This window comes from Xyrauchen texanus, chromosome 7, assembly GCF_025860055.1.
Source record: "Xyrauchen texanus isolate HMW12.3.18 chromosome 7, RBS_HiC_50CHRs, whole genome shotgun sequence".
Classification (NCBI taxonomy): domain Eukaryota; kingdom Metazoa; phylum Chordata; class Actinopteri; order Cypriniformes; family Catostomidae; genus Xyrauchen; species Xyrauchen texanus.
This window is the reverse complement of record NC_068282.1, coordinates 11,609,242-11,622,855: the sequence shown is the minus strand read 5'-3', so window position 1 is coordinate 11,622,855 and position 13,614 is coordinate 11,609,242. Positions and strand designations below refer to the sequence as shown.

Genomic DNA, 13,614 nt, shown 5'->3' with positions numbered 1-13,614 from the left:
AGAGTGTGCTGGTGCAGAATGCAATTGCTTCTTGGCTGTCTGTCTCACGTGTCAATATTCCATGCAAGACATGGACAAATAGACAGACAGACATGGACAAAAAGACAGACAGACAGACAGACAGCCAGACATTGACAAACAGACATGGACGAATAGACAGCCAGACAGACAGACATGGACGAATAGACAGCCAGACAGCCAGACAGACAGACATACATGGACAAATATACAGCCAGACAGTCAGACAAATTAGACAGCCAGACAGACAGACATACCTGGACAAATAGACAGTCAGACAGACAGACATGCATACATGGACAAATAGACAGCCAGACAGACATGCATACATGGACAAATAGACAGCCAGACAGACATGCATACATGGACAAATAGACAGCCAGACAGACATGCATACATGGACAAATAGACAGCCAGACAGACATGCATACATGGACAAATAGACAGCCAGACAGACATGCATACATGGACAAATAGACAGCCAGACAGACATGCATACATGGACAAATAGACAGCCAGACAGACATGCATACATGGACAAATAGACAGCCAGACAGACATGCATACATGGACAAATAGACAGCCAGACAGACAGACATACATGGACAAATAGACAGCCAGACAGACAGACATACATGGACAAATAGACATACATGGACAAATAGACAGCCAGACAGACAGAAATGGACGACCAAACAGACAGACTTGGACGGATGGAGAAATAAACAGAAAGAGAGATGGATGGATGGATGGACGGACATGGACGGACAGATGAAAGAAATGGACGGACAGACAGACAGACAGACAGACAAAAGAACGAACTAAAGAAAGGATGAGCACAGACTGCCAGTGGTCACAAAAGTGTCCTGAAATGTTGTTTGTACCTTTCTAACCAACACTGATTCACACACAGCTTCTCATCAATATGACTATAGTTTCAAAACAATGAAAAACCAACAAATAACTTGCCAAAAATGGATGTCTGAGCCTTAAAGCAGCTCAATTCTTCAAATCTCATCCCATTTGCTACAAGATAACATTTGCAATTCTTAGGTCACTGCCTTCCAGCAAAGGCTGCCATCTGCTGGCAGAGACTAGAATCTGCACTACTGGAAAAATGTCAAGCTTACGACCTCAGCTCAACCTGACCCAGTTCTCCATTCAGACCCACAGAGAGAGAGAGACTCACAGAAGAAAGAATTAATTGTGCACAGAATGTGCTTTTTCATTCATTTAAAGTGTTTAAGCTTATTCTCTAAAGCAACCATCTTTGAACAAGCTGATCAAGTGAATGGTTTTCAGACATGAGCTTATACAGCAGGGTTCAAATGTCTGTGTCTACACTCAACATCCGGGACTCAATAACTAATTTGAACCTAGAATTAAACAGATTTTTTTTAGAATATAGAATATTTAAGATTCTGCACAATTTCTAGGTCACTAATCAAGTAAGATAAAATTTGTGACATTAGCCATGTTAACTTAATTGTATGAAAGGTCAACTTTCCTTGCTTCCACTGAAGCACGCAAGATACTCTTTGGAACATTCTCAAATAAGGCTGGAAAATATGGATCATCAGGTGTCCATACCAGCTCCAGAGCATGCTTTCATTAGCAAAGAAAATGACTTTCATTCATTATTTTAAATATGCTATCAGTACACATAAATTCATCTGAAAAAAAGAGGTATGAGGCTCACAGGTATCGGAGTGTCCTAATTGGCTCAGTTGTCTCCACCACGGCTTAAACTTCAGCATTGTTTTGATGACCTCCTCATCTTCAAACATGTTTGCCCTGTCAATGAACCAGACCAGTCAATCCATCAAATATGCTTAAGAGAACACAGGGACAAACAAATTCTGGATTTGTTCTGATCCATGAGAGAGGTTTAAAAATGTCATGATAAGATTTTGTTTTTGTGACAGATTTCACTTTTTCATATTTTAGCATTGGAACTTGGATGAATGACTTACAAGTAGTGGTCAGTACAAAATATTGTGGTTTCTGCATCTAGTCTATTCTGTCTCCTGACTTTAGGAGCAGTGCTGTCTGGATCTTTCACGTCAATCACCTCACTTAGTTCCTCCTGTTGGAACACAACAAAACACATTAGATCAGTAACACAAGATTGTCTTTCAATGATCACAGTGTATAATTGCTGGAGACACAGGAGCACCTGATAGCTACAATATGAACTATATGTATATATATGTGTGTGTGTGTATATATATATATATATATATATCACACACACAGTATCCGGAAAGTATTCACAGCGTTTCAGTTTTTCCACATTTTGTTATGTTACAGCCTTATTCCAAAATGGATTAAATTAATTATTTTCTACAAACAATACCCCATAATGAGAATGTGAAAGTATTTTGTTTGAAATCTTTGCAAATGTATAAAAAAATAAAAATAAAACAAAACACAAAAAAAAAAAAAAAAAAAAATCACATGTACATAAGTATTCACAGCCTTTGCTCAATACTTTGTTGAAGCACCTTTGGCACCAATTACAGCCTCAAGTCTTTTTGTATATGATGCTACAAGCTTGGCACACCTATTTTTGGGCAGTTTCTCCCATTCTTCTTTGCAGGACCTCTCAAGCTCCATCAGGTTGGATGGGGAGCGTCGGTGCACAGCCATTTTCAGATCTCTCCAGAGATGTTCACTCGGGTTCAAGTCTGGGCTCTGGCTGGGCCACTCCAGGACATTCACAGAGATGTCCCATAGCCAGTCCTTTGTTATCTTGGCTGTGTGCTTAAGGTTGTTGTTCTGTTGAAATATGAACCTTCAAACCGGTCTGAGGTCCAGAGCATTCTGGAGCAGGTTTTCATCAAGGATGTCTCTGTACGTTGCTGCATTCATCATTTACTCTATCCTAACTAGTCTCCCCAGTTCCTGCCGCAGAAAAACATCCCCACAGCATGATACTGCCACCACCATGCTTCACTGTTTGAATGGTATTGGCCAGGTGATAAGCAATGCCTGGTTCCCTCCAGACATGACGCTTGCCATTCATGTAAAAGAGTTCAATATTTGTTTTATCAGACCAGAGAATTTTGTTTCTCATAGTCTGAGAGTCCTTCAGGTGCCTTTTGGCAAACTCCAGGCGGGCTGTCATGTGCCTTTTACTGAGGAGCGGCTTCCATCTGGCCACTCTACCATACAGGCCGGATTGGTGGAGTACTGCAGAGATGGTTGTTCTTCTGGAAGGTTATCCTCTCTCCACAGAGAAATGCTGGAGCTCTGTCAGAGTGACCATCGGGTTCTTGGTCACCTCCCTGACTAAGGCCCATCTCCCCCGATCGCTCAGTTTGGCCAGGTGGCCAGCTCAAGGAATGGTGGAGTCCTGGTGGTTCCAATCTTCTTCCATTTACGGATGATGGAGGCCACTGTGTTCATTGGGACCTTCAATGCTGCAGATATTTTTCTGTACCCTTCCCCAGATCTGTGCCTCGATACAATCCTGTCTCGGAGGTCTACAGGCAATTCCTTAGACTTCATGGCTTAGTTTGTGCTCTGACATGCAGTGTTAACTGTGGGACCTTATATAGACAGGTGTGTGCCTTTCCAAATCATGTCCAATCAACTGAATTAAACAGGTGGACTACAATCAAGTTGTAGAAACATCTCAAGGATGATCAGTGGAAACAGGATGCACCTGAGCTCAATTTTGAGTGTCATGGAATAGGCTGTGAATACTTATGTACATGTGATTTTTTTGTTTTTTATTTTTAATAAATTTGCAAAGATTTCAAACAAACTTCTTTCACGTTGTCATTATGGGGCATTGTTTGTAGAATTTTGAGGAAAACTATTCATTTAATCAATTTTGGAATAAGGCTGTAACATAACAAAATGTGGAAAAAGTGAAGTGCTGTGAATACTTTACGGATGCACTGTATATGCATATATATATATATATATATATATATATATATATACACACATGCATATACAGTGTATATAAATATATATTTTAGGGCTGTCAATCGATTACAATTTTTAATCAAATTATTACATGGTGTCCCGTCTAATTAATCGTGATTAATCGCATATACAAATATTTGCTGAGAAAGCCCCTCATATAACAATAACTCAATATATAATGATTATACATATTTATATCAATATATAATTATACATAGTTATCTTTAAATATTATATTCAGATAATTAAAATGCTTTACATTCCTGTGGCAGAAGAGTTAATCATTAATAAGGCCATACAAAAAGCGGCTTTAGAATACAATGTATTGTTTACTACCATATTATTGATCATAAGTCAATCATTGGCATACAGTTCACAGCAATCCATTTCACAAGTGAATTTGTCAATCAGTTGGAGATTTATTATGAGGGCTTGTTTAAGGGCCAGTCAATTTACACCTACGTCAGACTGTAGTTGCGTCATAAACAAAATATTTAGGTCACTGTGTCAAGTTAAATACTCAATCTTTAAACACATCTTGAGATCCCTTAGATCGCATTTGCGCGCCGAGTGTTTTGAACGCAAGAACGTAGCACATGTCTGTGTTGTTCTGCCTACTGAAGTGTTTTCTTCTCTGTACAAACTGCCCGTTGCTCATACAGCTGAAATTTCACTTACTGCCCTCAAGAACAAGGATCGTGAAGACTTGTCAATTTGCCAACAGATGCTTCAGCAAATAATCCAACACTTTGAGAACAATGTTCCCCAAAGACAAATTGGAAGGATTTTTGGCATTTCACCCTCTACAGTGCACAATATATTTAAAAGATTCAAGGAATATGGTCAAATCGGTGCGTAAAGGGCAAGACGAAAACGAATCCTTAATGCTGAATCTTCAGACTTGAAAATGTTTCTTAAAAACTGCCCAAGAAAAAAACCTGACATTTGTTTACTGAAACTTAGCAGGCTAAGATAAATAATGAACTCTAATAGGTCCACTATGATGACAAGGATCTAAAAAAGGGTTTTCGAAATGATCCATCATCAAACCACATCAGTCAGGGACAGATGTTCTTACTTGCAGTCTGTTGAAGACTCCAGACCTGAGGTTTCCAAAGCCATATTTGTGGTATTCGTTCAGTGTCTCCACAGGCGTTTCAGTGTAAGCCTCCTGTTCTATCTGCCAATCAAACTCTTCCTCTTCATCTTCCTTCTCGGATGCCTCAGCACTTCCTCCACCACATGCCTCTGAGAAACCGGCAACAGAGCAGGAATACAGCATGAAAGAAACTTGACAAAGGATTGGCACTTAGTATCGAAGAATTAAACCTCACCCGTGTCCTCCACCAGCGGTTTGGCTGATCTGGATCCCTTAGGGGCCAGGAGACTGGTCAGCATCTCCAGACCCTCAAAGTGCTGACCGGCGGTCTCTTTTGGGACATGTAATGTGAAGACACCTAATGTGTACACAAACACTCAATTCAGTTTGAATCATTCAACTTGCTCAATGTACAAGGTTGTTGCAATGTGCAAGATATTTAGTGTTACTACACCATTATTATAACTATTACAGTAAATAGAAATAGATTTCATATGGACCTTCCATGGAACTTTTTCCTCTGTCTGATTGCATAGAAAAGTAAAAGCACCTCTCTTGAGGTCTCTATGTCCATAGCAGAAATCGTGCAGGCGAGGTTACACTGCAAACGTAATACTTGGGATTGGAGTTTGTTCTAAACCCCAACCCATTTATATTATCAACAGTAAAATAGTGGGTGGCATGGATGGAGCAGTAAGCGTGTTTGGGACACCTGTTAAAATTCCAATTCTTCGTAATTTAGACTTGAAATTGCATTAGTCAAGCCATTGTCTATGCTGCACTGGCAATATAACTGGAAAGTCCTTGTATCAACCTTAATCGATCAAAGTTTATGCTTAACACAACTCTTCAATATACAATATACAACCTCTGACAAAGCTAGAACATATACATTTAAAAAGGTATTATATAAAAATGACAATAATTGCCTTGACTGTGTCCTGCCAGGTTTGTGAAAGATTTATAATTACTTACAGTTTATAAGCACAGAAAGCAATTATAGGTGCTTTATGATAGAGGACTGCTAAATTATTCACTGGCTGATGATCAAAGTGGACACGTTGAAATGAGGCCAATGAGACGTCAAGCAGAAGATCCCTTGCCATTAGGTATAATTAAAAGCGCTAATAGGCAGCTCAATAAAGGTGTCGGGGCTACGGCAGATCGGTCAGAAAACAATCACAGGGCTTCTGCTGTTTCTAACTGAATGAAAGATTGATAAGCATGACAAGAAAGAGGGAGAGTATGTAAAGTGAAAATGTAGCACAATAAAGAAAGAACAGAGTGAAATATTGGTGAGATTAATCGTTATGCTTAAATGTGAGAGTTCTGTGCACTAATGAAATATGGGTGGCACGAGAACCAGGAAGTAATCCCGTGCACGTAAATAATGGTGAGCACATTACGAAGGTTGCAATTTCACTCCAAAATAAAATTTTTACTCCATTGACGATAGGTTTATGGTTTGGGTCAGGGGGATAGATTTAATAAAATATGCATTCCTGTTGACTGTATTACAACATTGCCAGTCACCTTTGCCTTACTCTCTGATGGCTTGCATCAAATGCTCAAATGCTTCCGTGTAGTAATTCATTTTTTTAAGTGTTCCATTTGGGACTATACAACACATGAGTCCATAGTGTATTGTTTAAGTGTAAAGCGTATAGTCTGTTATTTGGGACACAGCTAGTGAGATCAGTCTGCTGATGGCTTTCAGAGACTTTGCAGACGCTTTGACCACCTGACTTTTTTGGAAAATAATGTGGGTTTAAAAAAAAAACTGAGTAAATACATTTCTCACATTATGTGTCAAACAGTAACAACTTTAAAGTCTGTGCCTTTTACATCCTGCAAGTTTTGGCACTGCTAGAACATTAAACATTTAAAAGGTATCATGTAAAAATGACAATCATTGCCTTGGCTGTAGTCCTTGCAGATTTGTGAATGATTTATAATTACTTGTGTAAGCACAGAAGCTATTAGAAGTGCTTTACGATAGATGCCTGCTTAATTATTTATTGGCTGTCGATCAAACAAGACATGCTGAAACAAGGCCAATGAGATGTCAACATAGGATCAAGTGGCCATTAACTATATTTCAAAAATGCTATAGCAGCAGCTGGAAAACGTCATGCTGTTCAGAGGCCCGAAAGCCTGAAAAGTTGTGGAAATTGTAAGAACAACAGGGGATTATAAATGTAAAACCTTGGCTCATCAATCTATTCCATGGGAACTGTAAGAAACTGCAATTCCTTGGCATGCAATTCCTTAAAGGAATAGTCCAGGGACAATGCAACTTAAGATCAATCTACAGCATTTGTGGCATAATTCTGATAACCACAAAAAAATATTTAGACTTGTCCGTCCCTCATTAAAAACAAATCACTGTTACAGTAAGACACTTATATTGGAACTGAATGTAGCCGGTCCACAAACATCAAAATACACACGGTTTCAAAAGTATAGCCACAAGATGTACACATTATATATGTTAAAATGATTTTAAAGTGATAAACTCAGGGATTTACTGGTGTTAGGGTATTTACCAGATTTCAGGGGATGATCTATCGTCACCATGACAACAAAGATGTAATATTGTATATAAATTTACTTAATCACACTAAAATCATGCTAAAACATATAATGTGTACATCTTGTGACCATGCTTTTTAAACAGTGCATTTCAATGTATGTTTTTTAATAAGCAAGGGACTATTCTAACTATTTTTGTGGTAATCAACATTATGCCACAAAAGCTGTTGATTGAGCAACATGAATTGAATCCAGAATATTTATTTAATTATTTGAGGCCCTGAGGTCTGTATACTGTATACTAGTATTTGTTATATCAGTTACATATTTCCTCAATGTGTCCAATTCGAAACACATTATTAGCATATGTGTTTTTCACAATACAAAGTATTATTCCAGAGCATCTTTACAAACAGTGAATTTATAGTGTGTAATTTTGCCATGTAAAAAATAAAAAAATAAAAAAGGTATACCTTTAGAGTTTTACAAGACAAACGTTGGTTATGGTTTAAAACTAATAATCTAATATAAGCATAGTTATATTGTGCTCTCCTACACCATACTTGAATTCGTAGTTAAATATTATAGTAGGATCAATAATTGCTCTGGAACTGGGAAGCAATGCACAGTAACAAATTGTTGTTAAAACATATTGATGATTTCCCAGTTTGCTCAAGAAATGCAGCTATCCGTATCTAGCAGACCCTAGTTGCTATCTTCTGTATTACTAAGACTCAAGTTAGTAGTAAAGCTAGAGAAGAACCCTTGTAAAACTGAAAAGATTTGGGGAATTTTGCTCCTTCTGCTAAGGCTTGTTTGTGTGTCATGTCAAAAAACAAAGACAATATTAGGTATTGTATATTCCAAAATAGTGACAAACAAAATATGCACAGGCTTACTAAGGCAATTTAGGCAGAAAGCGTAACAAAGAGTGATTTTTACCTTTATCGATATCGAATGAAGCCTTCTCCCGACCATCTTCTACTATTCTCCCAGGTAGAGTCAACCTAAGAGTTAGATTTATAGCAAAGATTCATTTATAATGGCAAAAAAAAAAAAATAAAGACACCTTTCCATGGTTTCATAACAACAACTTTTATATTGGTATAAAAAATTTAGGTACCATATATTTGAACGTGAATGTGTCGATTTGAGCTATGAATGACTATTACAGTGAAAAGACCAAAAAAAAAACTTGAATTTGAAGAATATGTAAGAAGTTTGCCCATGTGTGTTACCATATGTTTGACCATTTTTCAGGTCACTCACCTGAGAAAGTAAGGCTTGGCGTAGAACTTTAAGTCCTCTCCTTGAATGTAGATGTCAAACTCAGATGTTCTTGTGTAGGGTACACGAATAACCACAGTGAGGAAGTTGGCATCTTGACTCAGTTCAAATGCCGGCGTTATCATGATTACAATGCCTAAACAGTAATGCAGTAGGAAGCCAAATGTTTAATCAGACATCTCAAACTGGTTGGCAGAAAAATTCAATTTAACCGTTTCTCAAGGCAGCCGTTAAGTATAATGTAATGACTTCCAGTGAACTACAAAGGGTAACGAGAGCAATCAAAGTGGATTGTCTTTGAATAAATCAAAAAAGGGTTAAACCTTTGAATATGTCTTCAGTTCTTTTAGGTGACAAGAACCCACAAGAATAAAATAATATGCTATATATATATATATATATATATATATATATATATATATATATATATATATATATATATTCAATACAATATACGCCTAATATTGTCCCCTAGTGCAACCAAAACATCACCAGCCCGCATCTCGGAATAGCTTTTTGCGATGCTTTTCTTCTCACCACAATTATATAGAGCAGTTACCGGAGTTAACGTAGACTTTGTCAGTTCGAACCAGTCTGGCCATTCTCTGTTGACCACTCTAATCAACAAGGCATATCCATCCGAAGAACTAGATGATTTTGGCACCATCCTGAGTAAACTCTAGAGACTGTTTTGAGTGAAAAACAGAGGAAATCAGCAGTTACAGAAATACCCAAACCAACCCATTTGGCACCAACAATCATGCCACGGTCCAAATCACTGAGATCACATTTTTTCATCAATCTGATGGTTGATGTGAACATTAACTGAAGCTCCTGACCCATATCTGCATGATTTATGCACTCTACTGCTGCCACAAGATTGGCTGATTAGATAATCGCATGGATGATTGTTGATGCCAGACGGGCTGGTTTGAGTATTTCTGTAACTGCTGATCTTGTGGGATTTTCACACACAATAGTGTCTAGAATTTCCTCCAAATGGTCCCAAACCCAAAAAACATCCAGTATGGGGAAGTTCTGCGGGTGGAAACGCCTTGTTGATGAGAGAAGTCAACAGAGAATGACCAGACTGTTTCAACTGACAATGTCTATGGTAACTCAGATAAACACTCTGTACAATTGTTGTGAGAAGAATAGGTTGGCGCTGTTTTTGCATCAGGCAGGGGACCTACACAATATTAGGGTTTTATTAGGGCTTGGTTTTTCCATACACTGATGAGCCAAAACATTGTGACCACCTTCCTAATATGCTGTTGGTCCTACAACACCATCAACCCGTCGAGCCATGGTCTCTACAAGACCTCTGAAAGTTTCCTGTGGTATCTGGCATCAAGACATTAGCAGCAGATCCTTCAAGTCAAGTAAATTGCTAGGTTAATCCGTGGATCGGTCTTGTTGGTCCAGCACATCCCACAAATGCTCAATCGGATTGAGATCTGGGGAATTTGGAGGCCAGGAAAATATCTTGAACTCTTCATCATGTTAATCAAACCATTCCAGAACAATGTGTGCAAAGTGGCAGGGCGCATTATCCTGCAAAAAGAGGCCACTGCCATCAGGGAATACCATTGCCATGAAGGGGTATACCTGTACTGCATCAAAGTTTAGGCACATGTCAAATTGACATCCACGTGAATGGCCGGACCAGGGTTTCCCAGCAGAACATTGCCCAGAGCATCACACTCCCTCCACCAGCTTTTTGTCTTCCCACAGTGCATCCTGACTGGTCTGCAGCTACGCCGCCCTACCCCCTTTCACCCATTTTGGTTTGTCCCTCCTCAGACCACTGTCGGTAGGAATTCACCACTGCTGACCGGGAGCACCCTACAAGCCTTTCCGTTTCAGATAGGCTTGCCTTGGACTCCGCTGTCTGGCCATAACAATTTGGCCCTGATGAAAGATGCTCAGGGCTTTACACCTGCCCATTTCTCCTGCATTCAACACATTGACTACGAGAACTGACTATTTGCTTACCATCTAATCTACCCAGACTTTGACATGTGGCCTTGTTAGGAGATGATCAACGTTATTTGCTTCACCTGTGAGTGGTCATGTTTTGGCTCATCGAAGTTTTTATATAATATATATATATATATATATATATATATATATATATAGTAGTGGCCAAAATATGGCACCCATGGTAAATATGAGCAAAGAAGGCTGTGAAAAGAAAATCTGCTTATCCTTTTGACCTTTCATTCAAACAGTTTACAAAAATCTAACTTGTAACTGAAGTAGAACAATTGAAAGAGGGAAATATCTCATTATTAAATAAATATTTTTCTCTAAAACACATTGGTCACAATTATTAATTACAAATTAGAAATTCTTATGAGTAAAATATATCTTAAGTATATTCCCCTTCATATTTTAAATTTTTTTAGTGCACCTGGGTGACTAGGAACATGAAGTTGTTCAGAAATGATTGATGTTTCACAGGGGTATAAAAAATATATAACACACAGGCCAAAGTCCCTTAATCATCAATCACAGTGGGTTACACTAAAGAATATAATTCTGATGTGTGGCAAAATGTTGCTAAGCTACAAAAAATGGGAAGTGGCTATAAGAAAATAGCCAAAGCATTGAAGAAGCCCATTTCCACCATCAGTGCAATAATGAAGTTCCAATCGACTGGACGTGTCACAAATCTATATTGGCCACAGGCTGAGTGCCGTAGGTAATTACGGTACAGCAGTGCTGATGTAGGGCCATATAGCACGATTGCGAGTGTGATATTGCTTAAATATATATAAATTAGCACATAAATTATGATTGACTGCATTTTTTAAAAAAAATTGTCAAATTAAAGAAAGCAGTTCATACATGTCTGGAATGAAATGAGGGTGAGTACATTATGACAGAATTTTCATTTTTGTGTAAACTAACCCTAAACTAAATCAATACATTCAACTAAGGCTAGACATTAAAAGACTGAGGTAAAAACTCCACCTTGTGGCTGCTCAGTTTAAGATGCATGAACAATACATTGGGCAAATACGACGTTATTTAACCTGGGTGTGCTCAGTTTCAATTGATAATCTTTACATTATTTCAATAAAACACTGTTTTTAACCAGTTATTAGCAGTCGAGAGTAAACGGATGCAGGGAATAATAACATTGAGGGGGAAAAAGAAAAGGGGAGAACTGCGGCGTAAAGTCATCTAACGATCAATACAGACTAAACACTATTACACAAAATAAAGATGAATAAATAAAGCTACATGCAGGTCATCAGCGGTCAAAGGTCTGGCTGCGCTTATGTATTATTTTTGTCAACACTGCGAAAACAAAGCACGCGCGAATATTGTCAGGACTTCTGTTTTCAGACTGTCAAAATCAAAATTAATAAATAAAAAAATAGTAAATCAAAGTTGTTACCTTCATGAGTCGTATGCGAACTCTTCCTTGGGCACTTTCCACAGTGTGGTGATTTCAGTCCATCAACACATGTGTGTGTACTGCTTCCTGCTTTCAGGGCTGGCCGTGTCTTTACCGTAATACTCAGAATAAAGAGGGCCAACACATTCACTAGATATTGCACTTATTCTTCTGTTGTGTGATTTCAAATAAAATCCAGGTTTATTAATCAAATGCACAAGCAGCACAGCGATAAATCATGCAACGGTAGATGAAAAATTGAAACAAATAAAGGGAAAGAGAGCAAATAAATAGAAAGGGAAAGTTAGTTTAAATACATAGGCTAAATAGTTTCAAGATTCATGTTATATTAGTCACATAGATAACCATACACATTACGACATGTAGTGAAATTCCTGGTATGACTTTTCTCCCCACAGTTTACGATACAATTATATAATTAAAATAGATAGATAGATAGATAGATAGATAGATAGATAGATAGATAGATAGATAGATAGATAGATAGATAGATAGATAGATAGATAGATAGATAGATAGATAGATAGATAGATAGATAGATAGATAGATCGATCGATCGATCGATCGATCGATAGAAAGAGGAAATATATTGTATGTACAAATTATGCATATGAATGTGAAATAATGACAGATGTAGAGGTAGTAGAAGCAACAGTTTGACTGGCAATATGAACATGGTTCAAGGTAAAGTGCAATTGTGCAGTAATGTTGATTTGTGCTGATGTTATAGGGGTGATGTGGTAGATGTATAATAATATAATATGAAAATGCATAGTTTAATATTGCTTCAAGTGTGTGGTGTTGAATAGGGGACCTAGTCCTGGTCCTTGGTTCACAACACGGATGACCTGGAGAAAGAAGCCCCTTCTCATTCTCTCTGTTTTGGCCATCAGGGAGTGGAAGTGTTTCCCTGACTGCAACAAAGAGAAGAGTCCATTATTAGAATGGCTGAGGTCTTTCATTATCTTTCTGGCTCGTTTGCTGTAGATGGACGGGAGGTCAGAGAGTTTGATGTGCGTGATGCTCTCAGCTGATCGCACCACTCTTTGTAGAGCCAGTCTATCTTGTTTTGTGCAGTTTCCAATCCAGGCTGTGATATTTCCTGTCAGGATGCTCTCAATGTGCAGGTGTAAATGTTTTTTAGCACCATAGAGGGCAGTTTAAAGTCCTTTAAGTGCCTGAGGTGGGAAAGACGCTGACGGGCCTTCTTCACCATGCTGTTAATGTGTCAGGTCCAAGACAGATCGTGTGAGATGAGTATGCCAATATAATGGAAACTGTCCACTCTCTCCACTGTGGCCCCGTTGATCATAAT

General features: G+C 38.2%; 1 protein-coding gene across 2 annotated transcripts in view; it reads right to left on the bottom strand.

Moving 5' to 3' along the window:
* shq1 (SHQ1, H/ACA ribonucleoprotein assembly factor) overlaps positions 1 to 12,378 on the bottom strand; it is a 53,110-nt gene extending 40,732 nt beyond the window's left edge. For both annotated transcript variants that reach the window (XM_052131008.1, XM_052131009.1), the window contains exons 1-7: positions 12,279 to 12,378; positions 8,855 to 9,008; positions 8,528 to 8,592; positions 5,289 to 5,411; positions 5,033 to 5,202; positions 1,992 to 2,104; positions 1,718 to 1,812 (exon numbers count right to left, since the gene is read on the bottom strand). In XM_052131008.1, coding sequence (XP_051986968.1) covers positions 1,718 to 1,812; positions 1,992 to 2,104; positions 5,033 to 5,202; positions 5,289 to 5,411; positions 8,528 to 8,592; positions 8,855 to 8,997 — 709 coding nt within the window. In that variant the 5' untranslated portion in view covers positions 8,998 to 9,008; positions 12,279 to 12,378. The remainder of the gene's footprint in view (positions 1 to 1,717; positions 1,813 to 1,991; positions 2,105 to 5,032; positions 5,203 to 5,288; positions 5,412 to 8,527; positions 8,593 to 8,854; positions 9,009 to 12,278) is intronic.
* Positions 12,379 to 13,614: the final 1,236 nt, after the last annotated feature.